Source organism: Bos mutus, chromosome 7, assembly GCF_027580195.1.
Source record: "Bos mutus isolate GX-2022 chromosome 7, NWIPB_WYAK_1.1, whole genome shotgun sequence".
Lineage (NCBI taxonomy): Eukaryota > Metazoa > Chordata > Mammalia > Artiodactyla > Bovidae > Bos > Bos mutus.
Genome location: NC_091623.1, coordinates 100,904,216 through 100,923,774, shown reverse-complemented (window position 1 = coordinate 100,923,774; position 19,559 = coordinate 100,904,216). Strand labels below are relative to the sequence as shown.

Genomic DNA, 19,559 nt, shown 5'->3' with positions numbered 1-19,559 from the left:
GATCATACCAAGAGAAAAGGATTTGAGTCCAAGATTTGGAAATGCTGGAAGGGACCATAGGGACCACCTTGCCCAGTCAATTAAGGCTAGCTACAGACATCATCTCTTTAGAAACCTGGGGTGGGTGGGGGGAGGAATCTTGGGTTGGTTTCAACATTAGCAGCCCCCTCTGGAAGAAGCAGATGCTCCAAGCCAATGCTAATGCTAGTATCGCAGCACACGGAGGTGAAGGGAGTGGGTGGGTGTGAATTTCCGGAGCAGAATGCCCCAAGTCAGACTTCTGGATGGTCATCTTCCACTGAAACCATTTGGAAATCCAAGTGGTCCACTTCCCTGGTCCACTGACCACCCTGACCACACACCCCTTGAGATTCCAACCTCTTTCTGTTGGAATCAGAACATTCCTCAAGAAACAAAGTTGGGAGTAGTTTATGACTTTTTATTCCTAACACAAAAACATTTGACAAGATTTTTAAATACAAAATACAAAACAAGCAAACAAAAGCTGTTTGGCTATTCGGTAGACCATATCAAAGGCCACGGCCAGGCCCCCCACAAAATCCTCACGCACAACCTCTCTGCTTGTCCTGAGGGTCCAGTGGGGGCCACCTAGCAGAGGTTCACTTAACAAGGTCAGCAGCTGGGCTGCCAGTATTGCAGTTACAGTAAACCCCTCCTTGGCACTTGGGCCAGGTCCACTCATGTTTCCGCTGCCCTCAGGAGAGCTAGTGTATTTTTCAGTCTGAGTGGTTGCTTCTGGGGCTTCTGACTGGTGTTACACTGGGCTCTAAACACACAGACAGTTCGCTCATGTCCTTGCATTTCATTCCCAACATTGGTGTTGGACTGCAAAGTGGTCGAAAGGCTTTATTTGCCTTCTATCTGGGTAGCTGGTGGATACAGTCTTCGGCCACTAGATGGCGACTAGACATTGATAAGGCAAAGTGCTGAGGTGGAAGCTGACCAATCCCTTCAAAAGTCACCCATGAGCGAGGCTGGCAAAGTGGAGATCTGGAGGATCCTTTGACAAAACATACAGCACAGAGGGGGTCCTGGCTATAAAACACCTTTTGGAGGCATTATTGAACAGCCCTGGGACTGACCACCTACAAAACCCTATTCTCCGAGCCCCCAGTTTGGGCAGTTGGATTTCTGTGCTGCTTCTGAATGTGCAAGGCATTCTGATGAAACAGAGTTTTCTGCAAATCTGCCCCACAAAATCTCAGAGCCTCAGCTACCACTGCTACACCCTTAAAGAAACAAAAAACCAAAGCTGCCCTAAACATATGCAGTGTGATCCGTGCCTCCTGTTGCCCCGTATGTTTTACAATCATTTGAAACAAATGTGTGAAAAGTACCTAAGTTAAGCTGTTTTGCAAAAACAAGTGTATTGCTAGTATTGCCTGACAGCAAGAGAGAAACAGCCAAGAGGTCACAACATTCAGATTGAAAGCTGTTTGGTGGGGACGATGACAAAGCTAATATGAGATCTGACATCACCACCCAGCCAAACTGGGGTTTAACTTCTCACCATCCCCACCAGAAACTATGGCTTAGATCTGTCCTGGGGAGCTGGCCTCCTCATATAAGGTAACTCGGCCAGGACCATGTGGATTTGAATTCCCTGCTAGTTGGTAACCTTGCAGAGAACTCTCACCCTGAACATGAGCTGGGCACAGCCAGAGAATGGAATTGGTTTCATGAGTTAATGATGGCTTCCCGGTGCTCCAGGATGGGAATCTTAGCCCATCAGAGGTGAAAGGGACTTTAGTGCTCAGCCCATCCAATACTCATTCCCATCTGTAAATGAGGAAACAGAGGCCCAAGATCACATAGCAAGTAAGAAACATTGGGTTTCTCACTTTTAGATGGCTTATAGGTAAGTGACTTGCTCTGCAAACCCATTTCAATTGGCTGCACTGTCTTTTTTTTTTTTTTTTTTACAAAAATAGGTATCAGATCAAAAAGCATTGCTCCATTTTTAGGACTGGCCCTAGGATGGGCTCTCCCTCAGCTGATGTCTATGAAGGCATCTCCGCCTTCCTCCCTCACCAGCCCCTTTCCTGGCCCCCTGTCCCAATGCCTAGGAGACGACCTCACATCGCCCAGGGAGATCCATGTTTGCCAGTGTAGAAACATGGAGCCAGGCTTAGTGTCATGGGTTTCTCAAAGTACTTTTATTGGTTTAATGCAAAGTCAGCCTCTGCCTGCTTCCTGGGCATTCTACAGCCGGCTCCCAGGGGCCCTCCGCTCTATGTCTGTTTTGAGCCAAGGGCATCTCTATGCACAAAGGTTTCCCAGCTCCCGAGCTCTCCCTCCATTTACCCTGTACCCCTGGACTCAGCAGACAGTTCTGGAGCCTATCTATGTGTGCAAACGTCTCAGGGACGTGGGGCCCAGATTAAACATATTGCACATAAGCACTAACCGGTTTCCTTCTGCCCCAATGGGAAGGATCCCTCTTCTTTGGCCATTGAAACCATTAGGTTCACTTTATTTGCTACTATATATTCAACTTCTTTCCTTGGTCATGTCTGAGGACAATTGCTAAATCACAAACGGTAAGAAAAGACTGCAGTTTCGACATGAGTGAGTCAGATCAACAAATCCTTTGGAGTTGATTCTGCTTCACAGCTGGGACATCCCATCACTCTAGCTGGGGGCTCGGCTGTCATTGCAACTGAACCCAAGGCCTGGGATTGGGTTTCAAGCTGTCCATGCAGAAGGGCTGCACTGTCATGCTGTCCCTGTCCCCTCAGCGTGCATACTGCATACGCCTAGAAGAAATCGCTCTCCAAACATCAATACAGGCTTTAGGCGAGACAGATTTCTTATTGCATCTCTTCCCACATAAGGACCTGAGTACTGAGTCTTTGCAGTTCAGAGCATCCCCCACCCCTTCCTCTTCCCACCCTGGAGCTCCCAAAGCCCCGCCTCTCCCCTGAGCACATTCCACACACAGGGCTATGAGAGCTCACAGCAGCTGCAGACACCTGGCTGGTGCTTTGTATTGATACCTCAAAGCAGTGTTCTGACTGGGGGTCAAGGTGTGATGGGGAGAAGAGGGTCAGGGCCTTAGCTGCACTCCATCCACTCATATTCTTTACCTCTTTGATGCATTTTCCTTCATTAACCAGAGCCCCCGAGAGCGAGGATTCTGATTCAGCCTTGTACCGACTGAGGAAGGAGATGGAAGAATTCCACTTAGCATTTAGATGGAACATATTTGGAAAACACCAGCACGGCACAGAGATAGACAGTACAACCTGCCTTGTGTGGGCGGCTACCAACACAGTCTACTGTAAGCTTGCATGGCAATCGCACGTGAACATGACGGAGAGCAGATACTAGGACACAGCTACAGTGAGATGGTTGCCAATGGCAGCTGCTCCCTCTGGGGGACTCCTTAATTTGGTAGGAAAGAGACCAAGGTTGACTGGTTTTCCTGGAGAGACCTTGGAATCTCCTTGGTAAATAATACACAGCACCGAATGAGTCTTCGGATGGAGGTTGTCTGCAGGGTTGGTCACCTTTAGAACTTGTATCCTTTTACATATGGGATGGTGAGAAGAAACTGCTTGATGCCCTCGGCAGACACCCTCTCCCATCCGCAGGCCCCAGCCCCAACCTTAAGCATATCATGTCCCAGGACTAAACTCAAATCTCTGCTCAAGGGCCAGCGTCTGACCACCTTCAAGTGCCTTGTATTAATCTGAAGTGAAAGGGTGGCTTCCGCTGACCCAGTAGAGGGAAGACACTTGTCTTTCACTAAAAATCTGCATTTTTTCACCCTAAGGTACCACCTGCCCATGGCAGAACCCCTGGTCTAGTGCAATCAGGGAAGAAGCAAACAGGAGAGGCTTAGAGATCTTCTAGTCCAACCCCTCCTAGCACAGAGACTTAGGGAGAGGAAGGGACTCTGACTTATTTAAGTCACAGAGTTAATTCTTGGCAAAGCCAGTACTCAACGCAGCTCTCTCCACTCTGAATGTATAGTTCCTTTCTATTTTTTCCACAGGATGAAATTTCAGTTTACTTGTTAGTGCAAATCAGGAGTTAGGGGAGGCATCAGGTGGATTTAAATTCTATTCCATTCCATTCCATCCCATCCCATAACAATTTACTGTGTGCCTACTGTGTGCTAGGCAGTGAACAGCTATAAAGGGAATTTATAATGTTCAGACTCGTGCCATGGAAAGTCTCCTTTCTGGTCTATCCTTATAAACCCTGCCTTCTCCAAACATATTCCTGTCCACTATTCCCCTTGGCCCCCACCTCCAAGCGGGATTGTGTCAGAGTAGTACTGGGAGTCCTGTGCCAAGGAATGGCTTAAGGGCAATTTTCTCTCATAGATCAGGACACGACAGAGAGGGATGGGCCAGCATGAAACCGGGCCACCACGGGGTTCTGTATGACAGAAAACTTTCAAAGATTACACCAGGATGTCAGATAGGTTAAACTCTGATCAACTAGTCATGACTGCTCAGAGCACTGTGATGAGGATTGTTGAGCGTGACCAAGTTCAAAGAACATGAGTGCAGTGCTCAACTAGTTATGTTTGCAACTGGCCAAGGATGTGGGAATAGTGGCCCATGTGCCATGTACTTGCTAGATACCACCTTAGAAGCCACAGCTGTCAGAGCTGGCAGGGACCTTAGAGATCAGCCTGCCTAATTCTCCTCCTTGGTCCATTTCACATAAAAGAAAACTGGGGTCCAGAGAGGTGAAGTGACCTGATACACAGGAACTCAGATTCCCTGCTTCTTCCAGTGCCAGTCTCCTCCAACCTTCTCTGTGGGCTTGAAGTATGCTCACCTCTCAGGAGAGGTTTATTGGCCCAGTTAAACTACTGAGGTATTTTATAATCTTAAGAACATAAATAGAAAACCCAAACCCCATAACTACCAATTGCCAAAGAACAAGGCTTGGCATTAGTAATAGATTATATCACTTTGTTTAGTTAAATGAGCCAAGTCAAACTTTTTTAAGCAGCAGGATCTTTTTTCTTTCAAATACAAAAACTCCCCAAGGAACTCTGATGTGTGAAAAAGACCAAGTTGGAGCCACTCTGTCTGAAGCTGAAGCAGTGCACTCTTACCCTGCCTAGCCACGCTCCCCCTCACAAATGGCCCCCAAGGAACCTCCTGAACATCCAAGGTGGACATGGCTTTGATACCGCTCAAGAACACAAAGTTTAAAATAAAACCCAATGAGAATGTTTTCTAAGTTGGAAAGGAGATTGGAGATTGTCTTCTCTATCCCCATGCCTCACATCCCCTCCTGCTCCCTATTACCCCTGCTGCCCAAACAACTTCACAGGTGAAGAAAAGGGAAGTCAAGCTGAAGGAGGATGAGGTGGTAGCTGGCCCCAAAAGGGTGACTGCTCCCAGATCACCTCTCTGTATCACTCCAGGTGTGTCCCTGAAGCTCTGATGGCGTGTCCACAGGTGTAAGCACACCTCAGGACCCCTTGGATCAAGACTGGTGCCAAAGCCTGAACTTGCCCGATATTGACGAGGGAGCTGCCAACTTGCCCCCCAAAATGAGCCCGGAGGCGCCTAGACTGTTGTACTTTTCAGTTGAACCCACTTCTACCAGTCCTTGCAACTTTGCCTCTTTACCCTAGCTAAGGCAGGAGGAGGGGCCTGGGTTGGGCCACTATAGTCTCACAGGTCGTGAAATCCTGGGCAAGTCATTTTGCCTCCTAGGGCACTGCTGGCCTCACCTGGAAAACAGGAATAATGCAGCTCACCCCACCTTCTTTCCAAGGTCTGAGGGGATCTGCGCACTCATATCCAGGCACAAACTAAGTGTGAGCTGGGCACCGACTGTAAACAAACCCCAGCTTGCTCAATGAGAGACAAGGCAGCGCTTGGCAGAACAGGCCCAGAAACAGGCCCTCTCTCCATCGCTCCTGATGGTGGCTGCATGCCACTCCTCCCTGGTAACCAGGCTTCCGGCCGCCAGCACTTCTGGGGCATTCTGGTAAAGGGAGCAGTGCAGGTCAGTGGCAAACACCTCATGACAGTGCATAGTTAACAAAATCAAGGAAGCAATACAATAATCCCAGGCACAGGACATCTGAGCCATAAATACATTATTTTAAGGATATACTTTTTTTCTTCAATTAGAAGTGAGTTTATAATCCTGATTCTATTCACGAGTAACAATTTCATCATCACACACTACAGACGAGAAATGGTATGGTGAACACAGCTGCACGTCTACGAGGGGACGTCGGTCGGGGAGGAAGGGGAGGTGGGTGCCAGACCAAGCATCTGGCGCACACCCAGGACAACCGTCGGAAGCGAGGACACTAATGTGGCAATGGAACATCAACACCATGGAAACTCACAGACAGAAGCAGCTTTGTTCAATGTAAACATTGATTTTTTTTTTAAAAGGACAGCAGTTCCGAGTCTCTCTCTCTCTCTCACGCGCTCGCTCTCTCTCCTTCTCATATACTTAATTTCTTTGAAAACGTAAACATTTTGGAAGGGCCTTGTCTGAGGTATTGAGGTATTCCTCGAAGGTTAAGGCTGTTATCAGTGCAGGCTCTGCTGGGCCTCCTTCAGTAAGCTGTCAAAATCCATGGCTTCGTACTTGGTTTTCACTGACGCAGGCAGGGCCTCTTCTGAATTAGAATCTGGGCGAGGGTGGAGGAGTCAGTGAGAGGGGAAGGCAGTGAGCGATTCAGAAAGCCTGCCAATCAGAACATCTGCCACCAGGGTCAGCCCCACGGAGCGGAGGTAGCCTGAGGTTCCAGAGAGCAGTGGGCAGTGGCTCTGCGCTCCTCCGGGCCACCTCTGCCATGTGGGTGGTGTCCTGGGGGCTCGGCTGCCCTGGTTGCAGGCTGGGGATGCCTGAACCAGAGCCCTCCCCCCAGGGCTCCTTTCCCGCTCCAACAGCCTCTAATTTTACTTCCCCTAATGGTTTCTTGCCCTTTAGGAAACCAGTGCGGAAGTCACATAAGGCAGACAACTACGATGTCCTCACTGCGTGGCTGGGGAACTGGGTCCCCATGGGGGACACAAAGTCGGGAGCACTGCCTGGTGGGGTGCCTCCGGGGTCTCCTGACACTCAGATCTGCACTATGGAGGCTGCAGCAGACTCTGGCCTACCACAAACTCTTGTCCTTCTTCACCAACTTGGCCCCAGATGGTGAGGGCATGGTGACAATATTGTTTCACTGTGACCCAGTTAATGGACAAGGCTGCTGCCTGTCAGGGCCACCATGGATGGCAGGGCGGCTGCCGACCCTGTGAGGTCAAAGAGACGGCAGCCGTGGTTCTGCCACCTGGCTGCGAGCACGAGACTGGACCTTCCAAGAGACCACGAGAGGCTTCATCTCTTTGGTACCAGTCCTGGCATAGGGCAAGATGGACCAGAGGCCAGAAGGAAAACAAGAGGACAGCCTCCAGGCCAAGTGGCTGCCCAGTTATTCCCACCAGCATGGGGGAGCCTGGTCTTCCCCCATGGCTCAGGGGTAAAGAATCTGCCTGCCAATGCAGGAGACACCAGTTCAATCCCTGGGTCAGGACAATCCCCCAGAGAAGGAAATGGCAACTCACTCCAGTATCCCTGCCTGGGAAGCCTCATGGACAGAGAGCCTGGTGGGCTATACTCCATGGGGTCACAAAGAGTTGGACACGACTCAATGACTAAGCAACGATGACAGGGCAGCCTGGGCATGGGAGCCGTGTCCAGAGGGGGCTTTAGGTTTCAATAAAGGAGGTCACTGGCCCAGAGCTTTGGGTATGAGCGGGATGCACAGGGCCTGCATACTCACCATAGTCAGTATAGCGGGGCCAGCAGAAGTGCCGGAGCCCCCCGTAGCTCAGCTGGAAGGAGGGCTCGCTGCGCTTCCTCAGGGCGGTGCCATTCCTCAGGGACAGGGCAGCGTGCTCAGAACTCCGGTAGGTGATGAAGCCATACTTCTCGCCTCTGGAAGGAGAGGAAAGGGGGAGCGTGTCACTGGGCCAGCCTGGTGGACACTGTCAGACCACCTGCTACCCAGTGAGGGGCGGGAAACCATGAGTCATGAGTCAATGGCTCATGACTGTGTCGCACGGCTCCCCGATAGACATGATGACGGTCACTGGGTTGGCAATAAAGCACTAATAAGTGCTGGCCACCACCCATCGCCTCACGTGCTCTCAGACCCCCTGTGACCAGGAACTGCTGTCATCTCTCCCTCTGGGACGAGGAACAGGCTCTGAGTTCAGGATTTGCCCAAAGACAGGGAGCAGAGCAGGGACTCAAACCCAGGCTCCCTGCCGTGAAATCTGAGGCTCTTCATGGTCCTCTCTATTTCCTTCACGATCCCCATTTTTCAGGATCAGCCACACCTACGCTCCATCCTACCACTCCACACCCTTCAAAGTCAGCCTCAGCTGTCACTTCTTCTTCTTCTTCTTTTTTTAAATTAAATATTCATGTATTTATTTAGGCTGTGCTGAATCTTCGTTGCAGTGCGTGGGCTTTCTCTAGTTGTGGCACTCGGGCTTCTCTTCTTGCAGCACGTGGGCTCTAGAGCACATGGGCTCAGTAGTCATGGCATGCGGCTTCTCTAGCTGCACATAGGGTCTCTAGTCGTGGCACACAGGCTTAGTTGCCCCATGGTCTATGGGATCTTAGTTCCCCAACCAGGGACTGAATGCATGTCCTCTGCATTGAAAGGTGGATTCTTAACCCGTGGACCACCAGGGAAGCCCCTCAGCCGCCACTTCTTTGGCTGTTAACCTGTCCTTCACCTTCCCTAACATCGCTGATATTGCATATACACCTCCTCCTTCACGCCTGCCTATTCAGCATTCTCTCCCTGCCCTCTGACAATACCACCCGGTGCTCAGCTGGGCTCAGGGCACCAGGGTAAGACACAAGACAGTGACCTTCCTTGGCCGTAGTGATTGTTCAAGCATGAACCTGTCACCCAAAACAGAACCCCAAAGATTCCATGCCATATCTTTGCTGGAACTCCTGCTTCCCTGGGTAGGAGATATGCTTACGGCTGGAGGTAACCACTTTGCTAGCATGAGGGAAGCCTGCCTGAGAAGAATGCCAGCGTGAGGGGGACCTAAAGTCAGATCTACACTCATCAGTTCCACAATCAAATGAATCCTGATCTATCGGTCTGCTACTCAGACTCCTCAAGGACAGCACCATCCTACCACTCAGCACAGGTAGAGTGCCTCACAAACACTTGACTGAATTTCGTTTCCTGACACCTCTCTGAACAAGGCCAAGGCTGGAACCCTCTGACTTTAAATATCTGAGACTCCTGCAGCTGCTGCTAAGTCGCATCAGTCATGTCCGACTCTGTGTGACCCCATAGACGGCAGCCCACCAGGCTCCCCCGTCCCTGGGATTCTCCAGGCAAGAACGCTGGAGTGGGTTGCCATTTCGTTCTCCAATGCATGAAAGTGAAAAGTGAAAGTGAAGTCGCTCAGTCGTGTCCGACTCTTAGCGACCCCAGGGACTGCAGCCCACCAGGCTCCTCCGTCCATGGGATTTTCCAGGCAAGAGTACTGGAGTGGGGTGCCATCGCCTTCTCCAGAGACTCCTGAGTACTTTTTAAATCTTAACAAATTGCACTGTCTACTTAGAGATTAATTTGCTTGCTTTGTTTTTACATGCTACCTTCATGGGATATCCTGAAGACTGCACAGAACGTAAACAGTTTAATTTGTGTCATGACTTTTTACAACAAATTATGACAAAAATACATATCATAAAATTTACTACCTTTATTATTTTTCAGTGTATGGGGGGTTCAGTTGTGTTAAGTATATACGTGCATGCTAAGTTGCTTCAGTCGTGTTGATGCTATGGACTGTAGCCCACCAGGCTCCTCTGCTCATGGGATTTTCCAGGCAAGAACACTGGACTGGGCTGTCATTCCCTACTCCAGCAGATCTTCCCAACCCAGGGTTTGAACCCATGTCCCTTACGTCTCCTGCACTGGCAGGTGGATTCTTTACCACTAGGGCCACACTGTGTTAACTTACACTGTTGTAAGATGGATCTCTAGAAATTTTTCATCTCGCAAAACTGAAACTTTGAACCCATTAAACAACAATGCCTTATATCCTCTTCTCCCAGCCCCTGGCCACCACCATTCTGCTTTCCCTGTCTATGAGTTTAACTCCTTTAGATCCTCATGTGAGTGGAATCACACAGTATGCGTCCTTTGGTGACTGGCTGGTTTCACCCAGCATAATGTCCTCAAGGCCCATGTATGCTGTAGCATGTGACAGGACTGATTCCCGTCCTTTCAAGACTAATATCCCACGGCACGCATACACTTCTTGCTGATCCATTCTTCTTCAGTTGTTGTCAGCTCTTGGATATTGTGAATACCAGTGCTATGAACATGTATGTGCAAATACCTCTTCAAGATCCTGCTTTCAATTCTTCTGATTATATACCCAGAAGAGGAATGGCTGGGTCAAATGGTAATTTTATGGTTCATTTTATGAGGAACCCCCATACTATTTTCCATAGTGGTTGCACCTTTTATTGGCTCGTTTGGGTTTCCATAACATCGGTTGGAAAAACCCAAATGAACTTTTTGGCCAACCCACTACATTCCAACCCATAGTGCACAAGGATTCCAGTCTCTCCACATCCTCATTTGTTACTTTTCCATAGCCACCATAAGGGATGTGAGATGTGTAATGATTCTTATGTAGAAACTATTTTCTCACTGAAGTTTTTAAAAGTCATTATTAAATTAGAATTTTAAAACCTTAATAACTCAGTTTGCAAGTAATAACAGGAGACACTTCAGAATTATTTCAAATCTGACGAAGTTTTGACACCTAAGTTGTGCGTTTATATGCAACCTATTCTTACAGATCTCCCGAGAGATGAAGCACTGCTTCCCTGGGTGAGTGGGACACAGGGCTGCAGCTGCAGAGGAACGGAGGGATGGAATAACATGGGGTTGGCAGCCAAGAGTGCAATACAAGTGTGCCTTCAGCCACCATGGGCTTTTGCCAGCCCCATACCAGCTCTAGGATGGAAAACCAGAAGCTGACACATGGGCTGCAGATCTGGCTCTACCACTAACTAGCTGCTCAGTTGACTTCTCTGCGCCATCCAGAAAGGAAAGCAATAGAAACAGTAAGGCTGCATGTGTCATACGCAAGTTGGAAAACCGACGTGAGACAATGCATGAAAGTTGCCTCGCACTTTAGCAGAATATCAGTACATGTTTGCGGTGATTCCTGGGCTGCACAATTGTTACTGGTCCCCCCTTCTCCTGTACCTAAGGGTAGGTTTGTCCTGGAAGTCTTCTTGGGCACCTTCATGTGGTGAGCCCTGAATGGGGACCTCTGCACACCCCTAACTCCCCTCCTCTGTGAGAGCCTGACTCACCTCTTGCTTCTCGTGAGCACCTGGCACTCCACAATCTCGCCAAACACTTCGAAGCGCCTCTTCAGCTCTCGCGAGCTCATGTCACTGGACAGGTTTCGAACGTACACCACGCGGCCTTCGCCCTGCCCGAAGGGGACACAGAGGGACCTGTCATTCGGGTGGTTTCCTAGAGCCCCCCAGATGGCGGGCTCCCACAGAGTCCTCATCCCCAGTCCATGTTACCCGGCTGAGCAAGCGACACCAGCTGGGACTGGAGTCAGAGACAGGACAGTGACAGTCGCTATCCCAGAGGACCTGCCTTATGGGAGGAGGGGGCTGTTAAGCATCGGATGGGAGGTGGCCCGAAAGGAAGCGACTGCGTACTTGAAGGGAATGAACAGAGACTGGGCGGAGACAGGAGAGGGAGTCACTGCTACTAATGTACCTGCACACTGGGTAGCTTCTGTATTTGTTTGGAGCCTGACTTCTTCTGGCACTGGGGGAGGTGCTGAGGATGCTAGAGGGCGAGCACTGGCGGCCAGGTCGCTACAGGTCAGAGTGGTGGGGAAGACAACAGTGGGACCGGGGCATAAGGATGTGGAGCCACCGTTAGCTTTGGTTTTGCCAGGGTAAGCGCCGAAGAATTGATGCTTTTGAACTGTGGTGTTGGAGAAGACTCTTGAGAGTCCCTTGGACTGCAAGGAGATCCAACCGGTCCATTCTGAAGGAGATCAGCCCTGGGATTTCTTTGGAAGGAATGATGCTAAAGCTGAAACTCCAGTACTTTGGCCACCTCATGCGAAGAGTTGACTCATTGGAAAAGACTCTGATGCTGGGAGGGATTGGGGGCAGGAGGAGAAGGGGACGACAGAGGATGAGATGGCTGGATGGCATCACTGACTCGATGGACGTGGGTCTGGGTGAACTCTGGGAGTTGGTGATGGACAGGGAGGCCTGGCGTGCTGCGATTCATGGGGTTGCAAAGAGTCGGACACAACTGAGCGGCTGACCTGAACTGAACTGAACTGATGTAGACACCGGTCACCTTTAGGAGCCAGGCCCCTAGACCTGCCCAGCAGAGGGGGTGCATCATGGAAGCCTGGTTGGGACCTCCCCCAACCCCCCACCATCATCTAGTGACTGGATCCAGTTAAAGGCATGACCATCGGAAGAGTGCCTTTGATTTGCTGGAGAAACTCCAGCTGTGCTCCTGGTGGGCAAGACCACCAGGGTCTGGTCTAGACAGGGTTTCTCCGGAACAGGGTAAGGCCAGCGATTCTCCAGCCATGCACCTCAGAGGGCGGCGGTCCACAGAGAGCACTGCTGTAGTCACAGGCATTAGATTTGTCCCCCAAGGTGGCCCAGTTCAGCTCCGTGTAAGAATGCAACCACCCCCTGCCCACCCCCTCTCTCCTCCCACCACCCGCCTCCTCCAGGACCTTGAACTCACAAGGCTCTTTCCAGCCTCTGCCCCCCGTCCTCCTGAACCTTTGCTTGGATGGCTTCTTCCATCCCTTGGGGCCTAGCTCTCTGAAGATGCCCCTCCCAGACGACCATGTAAATAAACCCTCCCCACAAGTCAAAACATGATTTGTTTCAGACATCTTAGTCGTGGCATGATTAATTTCACAGTGCACCTCCCAATCTGTAATTACAGTGTTTATTGCTTTGCTTATGAGTCTGTCGTCTCTCTCTCCCTTCTGGCCCAACCATAGGAGTGGAGACCTTGTTTGTCTCATTCACTGCTGCCATCCAGCACCTAGAACAGGGCCAGGCATGCCACAACTACTGAGCACTCACACAAGGATCCCAGGAAGTTGCTCCATGTGGTTTTAAGTACCTGCTTGCAGATAGCTGTGAGCACACCTCCGGGGTATGCACACCTCAAGCGTGCCCTGCCCTGAAGTACCACGTTGTCGGGTGTTGGGGGTAGGGGGGGTGCGTGGGGGCGGGGTGTGGGTGTATGGAAATCCAGTGAGAGTCTGTCTGTGCTTCTGTCTTACTTTCCCTTCCCTCCTTTCTAATGATATAAGGGCAGTGACTCCAGCTTCCTAATGACTTTTCCCCGCATGGTGCTCTGCAACAGGTCCACCAGGCACAGCCTGGGCCTCTGGACTAACTCTGGGAGAGGACTAGAGAGTCGGGCAGGGAGGAAGAGACAGGCTCTCTTGGTCCTGTAGCCCAGATCACACCAGGGGACCCTATATACAGATGAGTAAACTGAGGCTCAAGGAAGTTGCTCAAGGTCACACAGAAGTGGAAGCAGGGCTGGCTCTGCTCCCTCATCAGTGCTCACCCCCTGGGCCCTGTCGAGCCTCTGATACTGAGCCCTAAATCCTCACCAATGGCACACCACCCCACCCCACTCCCAGACCAGTCCCTTGGCTGCATTTTGCACGTGCCACCTTTGATGCCTTTTGATGACCCTTATGCTTTAGTAAATGAGAGAAATACAACTATCTCCTGTAGGCCAGATGACTTCAAAGCACTTCGGGTCTCTGAAGCCCCCACACTTCCTGACGCCCCTGCTTGTCCCCGTTCACTCCGGGCTCTGGGGCCCCAAGTCACTTACAATGGCCTTTTCCCGCCGCTTCCTGGCATGCCGGACGCTTGGCGTTCCGTCTGAACACGACCCTCTGCTCTCACATCTGTCAGTGAACAAGCAAAGCAGACTCACTCACTCTTAGCAGGGACCACAGTGGGGCGGGAGGAGGACTTGCTCCAGGAGGCGAGAGATGTTTCTTCAGCTTTGTTAGGACTCGTTCATCAGTGAAGGTAGGACTGGGAGAGGGAGCCCAGCTCTCTGTCTCAGCGGTAAGCGCCCAGGGCCACATGTGGGTCTGAACATGTGATTGACACGCGCCTTCCACACTGCTAACCATAATCCCTGTGAACCTTTCTATGCTGCTGGGGGTGGAAAGACCCTTTCGCTTCATTATGGTATTTGACCTGATAAAAAAATATCCTCTGAGGTCTCATGCTTCCCCATTTTTCAGATGAAAATCTTAAGGCTCAGGTTCAAGATGAAATTTTCCCCAAAGCTAAGAAGTGGGGAAGCCAGAGCCAGGGGGAGGTCTGCTGATTCTAGACCCATGGCTCCCCCTCCACTTTTGCTGTCTGGCCAGGCAGCAACCTTGGCCATCACAGCCCCCACACCCCAGGCAGCCAGTGGGCTACTCAGCTGGAGAAACCCCTGGATGCCGCATGCCTGCGTCCTCCCAGGCACCTGTCTGTACAATGCCCTCTCTTCCCAGTGGCCAGGCTGATGGAGGGGAAGGAGCTCAGCATGTAAGAGGGGGTTGAGTGCCGACTCTGCCACACACCGTGTGCATCCTTGGGAACACAGCAGACAATGAGAGCAGGGGCTCCAGAGTCAGCTAGTATTCCAATGCTGATTCTACTACCTCTCTGCTGGTGACCCGGGACCGGCTACTTAAGCCAGTTCTTCATCTGTAAACTAAGGAGAATCAATTGTATTTGCCTCCTCAGCCATTTGGGAGGATCAAATCAGAACATACCTGTACATGCTTAGCCCTGGAATGGCTTGGTACTTGCTGGCTATATTTTTCTATTGAACCTCTTTGAGCCTCAGTTTCCTCATCTATAAAATGGGGTTGAAAAGCACTTGAGATTCCCTCAAGTGCCTCTGTGAAGCTCAAAGAGGGTAATAGAAAGGGATGTGACTTTCAAACTTTAAAGTGCTATATAATAAGAGTATCATTATCCACTTGCAGCAGCATTGGAAGTCTTCCCCCATGAAGAGCTGAGAGTGACTTGAAGGTGCTATAGGGCTTGTTAAACCAGCTCAAAGCCTTCCTGTTGATTGATGTTTGGTAGCAGAAGCAAAAGTAGAGAAATGCTGGTCTGGAGAAGGCTGATGACTAGTTTATCCAACTGACCAGCCATCAAGCTCTGCCAGGCAGCTGAGTAGGAACCAAGTTAACCAATTAACTTTCTCCAGTGAAAGCCAGCCTGAACTTAGCCCAAAAGTGAGAAAGAGGAAAAGGAGAAACTGTGGTGATTGAGAGAGGTCCCTGACTCTTGTGCCAAGCCCATGGGTAAAGGGCCTGAACAGGCCAGGAAGGGAAGGAAGCCAGAAGCTCCAGCTCTGGCCTTGGGGGATGTGCTTCAACAGAAGAACCTTAGTAGCTTCTGAACAGACACTGCAGAAGAAACCAGCTAACATGAACACAGGCAGACTAGCTCAAAGTGACCCGCTGGGGAAAGGAGAACAGAGCTGAAAGGGGGGCTCAGAGAGGTCTGACAGAAGATGGCTCTGACTAACTGTTCTGGCTTATTACATAGACAGGCTTTTAGAGAAATTGCTCAAAATGAGTTTATTTTAAATAGTTTATTTCAGATAGTCCAGGGCTTCAGCACATTAGTGTCTGGGCCGGGGTGGGGGGGTGGTCCAGAAGTCCCCTAAAATCCAATGCCCAATTAGTTGTCTGCATACATTTTAATGGGGAAAGGAAGCTTTGTTTTCATCAGATTTTCAATTAAGAGCCACCAGTAGAGATAAGAAAATATAAAGAGGAATTTTTCTAAAGTTATCTTTCTACTACCTGAATTCTGTTTCTCAGAGTATAGCGCTCTAGCAATGTCATCATTACGCCGGAACTTATTAGAAATGAAATTCTCCACCCCCACCCGCGACCTACAAAACCTGAGGCTCAGGAGGCGGGGCCCAGCCACCAGCTTGGTAAGGAAGCCTCCCCAGGATCAGGCTTGCTGCACTGCTCTGAACCCAGGAGCGCCATCTGGTGGTCACTCAGGTGCATCTCGAGCAGAGAGTTTGGGACCTGCACCCACGCTCCTAAGGCCTACCCTCCAAAGAACCAGATCCTGCTGTCATTAGGGAAGAGAAGAAACCTGTCTCCACCAAAAGATGCCAGACTTCCATTCTTTCTGCCCTGCGGTCCACAGAATTCTGGAACAGCTCCTTCTACCGTCCGGTTCAGTGAGCAAAGACGGTATAAGCAAACGCTCATGACACGTCATCTCAGTGCGAAGGAAAAGAGCTCTCCCACCCGGTGGCTGACTGCCGGAAGATTGCACAACTCTGCAGCACCGAGAAATGGGAATAAACCTTATCACTGTTTTAAAGCCGGGTTTTTGGTGTTTTTTTAGAACACAAGTTAGAATTATGCTAATCTTTGTTTTACAAGTAAATGTCACATAGGTATTACACTGTATGGATGTGTTGACCCTTGAACAACACAGGTTTGAACTCTGAGGGTCCACCAACACTGGGGTTTTTTTCAGTAGTAAATACCACACTGTCAGAAGTTGCTGAATCTGCAGACAGAGTTACCTTGGATGAGGAGAGCCGACTATAAGTTATACACAATTTTTGACTGTGTGGAGGATTGGTGTCCCTAACACTCACCTTATTCAAAGGTCAACTGTATATGTTTACACAAAAACCTACCCATTTTACAAATATAAAAGCAGAAACAGATGAATAAGGTCACAAAAGGCCAGCAAGTGCGTTTTCTTCCTCCCCTGAGGCCAGGCGATCTGGACCACTCCTCACTGGACCACACGGCAGGCTTCGCTTGGCTTCAGGACTTGCCCATAACTCCCCAAGGAGTCCACCTCCAGGGCCTCTGACCAGGACACAGGCCACACAGGAAGCTGTGGCCCTGGTCTCAGGGCTCCTCTCTCCCTTGACACCTCAGAACTGGAGGTGCTCAGCTGCCCACCTTCCATCCTAAGGCCACCCACCCATCCATACCTGAAGGTCCTCCGTGTGGCTGGTGACCGGGAGCGGCAGGATGAGGAGCCAGAGCTGGAGCGGCTGCGGGGACAGAGCCGCCGACTGGCCTTGCTGGGTGGGCTCTGGTAGGGGCAGTGGTCAGAGCGAGGGGGGCTGACCCCCGAGTCCTCTTCTTCATCGTCGTCCTCCTCCTCCTCCTCCAGGAGGAAGGTGCTCTCGCCACTGCTGCTGCTGCTGTCTTCAAAGACAGTGTCATACTCAGGGCTCTTGCAGGAGGCCAGGTCTTCATCCTCCAAGGCTGTCTCTAGAAGCCCAAAGTGCTTAGTGAGGCTGGCACGGATCTCGTGGTCTCTCAGCAGCGTGCTGTCTTTGGTGGGGGCACCAACATCACAGCTTCCGTCTTCTTCCCTGCCAGTGGCCTGAGCCTCAGCCCGTGGGGCCCCTGGCTGGGGCCAGTCCTTCAGGTGGGCCCCAGACGGCTCCCAGGACCTCAGCACCTTCCTCTGCAGGGCGCCGTCTGGCTTCAGCACCTGGCAGTAGTCATGGTCACCGAAGGAACAGGAGAAGGGGCGCTTCTGACCAGCCTGGGAGGCTGGCTGGGCTGGGGTATGCCGCAGGTGGGACAGGAGCTCGCTCCGCTCTGGGTGCTTCTTTGGCAGCTTGTGGGCAGCCTCGGCGGTGGCCCCGAGCTGGGGACCCTCTGGGGTGGGAGCTCTATCTTTGCCTGGGCTGTGCTTGATGTCTGGCTTGAAGGGGTCTTCCTCTGTAGGCTTGTACGGAGGCGTGGTGGGCGGAGTGAGTCCTACCCAAGCAAGAGGAAAAATGTGAGACAGATCATTTCTCCAAGGAGCATTGAAACCCTCCTTTGGGAGGGCAGAGAAACAGCATGCGTGTCACCACTCCCCAGACCCAGTGGAAGGCAGGCATCGCTAATCGATCACTGCGCTGCTGACTGAGCCTGGACGGAGCCTGGGGCTCCATCTCATACAGTCGGTCAACAGTTTTTCGGAGCTGGCATGTGATGAAATCCATTTGCCATCCTTTCTGTAGCCTCGCAGAAGCCTCCAGGTTATCTGAGATCTCTCTTCCTGCTTCCTGCTCCACATTCCATCATTCCACAAGCCCTCCCAAATGGTCATCCCAAATACCTCTGAAGTCTCCCAGGGTACAGAGGTGGCAGGTACCACAGGCCAAAACCTCCCATCTGGATTTGACCACCACAGTGACCTTAGGGGGTCCTGCAACTGACCTTAGCCTTCACCCTCACCCGGGTACCAGAGGGAACTTGCCAAAATGCCAGCGATCTCTTCCTTTCTGGGGCTCCTGGAGCCTTGAGGAACTGCATGAACCCCTTCAGCCCGACATTCCTCTTAGCCTTTGATGTTTGCTCTTGCCTGGCCCCCAGTTCTGCCCCACAGCACCACCATGTGGCCGGTCTCCTCCAATGCACCTGTACCTCCGCTTTTCTGTGCCTTTGTGCTCATGCCAATTCTGCTCCCAAGAATACCCTTCTGTCTTGTTTTTGTCTCCTCCACTTCTATCACCCTGCAAACGCAGCTAAAATGCCTGCTGCTCTGGGTACCCTTGCATCTTCTCAGGCCTCATCCTGCCCCTCCCCATACTGTCCCTTCCTCTATGTTCCCAGAGCTCTTGCAAGGTCTTTGGAACAAGCCCGTATCAAACAATACTTGTCATGGTGTGAATCTGGTTCCCACATAGGACTGCGGGCTGCTTCAGGGGAAGATACGTGTCTCATACGTCTCTCTCTTTTTTTTTAACATCAGGTCATGTGCCAACTGTTGGTAGCCAAACAGCTGAACCTGGGTCCTGACTCTCCTTATAACTCTCTCAATGGGAATCTCAAGATCCAGCGTAGCCTGTGCAGTGGTGGCAAGGAGGGCTTGTTGGGGTACCCCCTTACTCCCTGAGGTGTTTCCTCCCCAAGGGCACCTCCCCATTGAGCCCCTAGCTTACCTGCCGTGCCACAGAGCTCTACCGCCAAGGTCTGCTCGAAGCTCTTCTTGCCAAAAGGAGGGTCACCGGTGGGGCTGGAGGACGGGACGGAAAGACGCCAGTCAGCAGCAGGTTCCACCTCCCCGAGCACGCCAGGAGGGCAAGGGCACAGCGTGACAGATCCTGCTATTGCAGCCCACGAAAGTGAGGCCTGGGGAGAATTTGCAGGAGAATCCCCATCCTGGCTGTTAGAGGAATTCAAAGCTATACAGCTTTTAGGAGACACAAGAGAAATCTGAGGGCAGTGGAGACAGGATAATCATTGTCAACCTCCTTATTTACCACGGAACAGCTGAGGCCCAGAGAGCAGACACTTGCCCAAAGCCACAGCACTGTCAGCTTTTCCCCATGAAATTCTCCATCTCCTAGGCCTGCAGAGATCAGCTTCTAAAACCAAACTGCCTACCAAGGAAACCCAGCTCCTGAGAACCCCACATGGTAATGAGGGCAGGGGTGTGTGGGGACAGGA

The 19,559-nt window shown here is 51.1% G+C and overlaps 1 protein-coding gene across 4 annotated transcripts in view; it reads right to left on the bottom strand.

The window, feature by feature from the left end:
• Positions 1-425: 425 nt before the first annotated feature.
• The window catches only part of PPARGC1B (PPARG coactivator 1 beta), a 119,069-nt gene continuing 99,935 nt past the window's right edge, over positions 426-19,559 (bottom strand). For 3 of the 4 annotated variants that reach the window (XM_070374616.1, XM_070374617.1, XM_070374618.1), the window contains 6 exons: positions 19,052-19,125; positions 17,096-17,879; positions 13,931-14,006; positions 11,380-11,501; positions 7,790-7,944; positions 426-6,646 (listed from right to left, as the gene is read on the bottom strand). In XM_070374616.1, coding sequence (XP_070230717.1) covers positions 6,546-6,646; positions 7,790-7,944; positions 11,380-11,501; positions 13,931-14,006; positions 17,096-17,879; positions 19,052-19,125 — 1,312 coding nt within the window. In that variant the 3' untranslated portion in view covers positions 426-6,545. Of the gene's footprint in view, positions 6,647-7,789; positions 7,945-11,379; positions 11,502-13,930; positions 14,007-17,095; positions 17,880-19,051; positions 19,126-19,559 lie in introns of those variants that run through there. The other variant, XR_011464862.1, reaches the window with a different exon arrangement.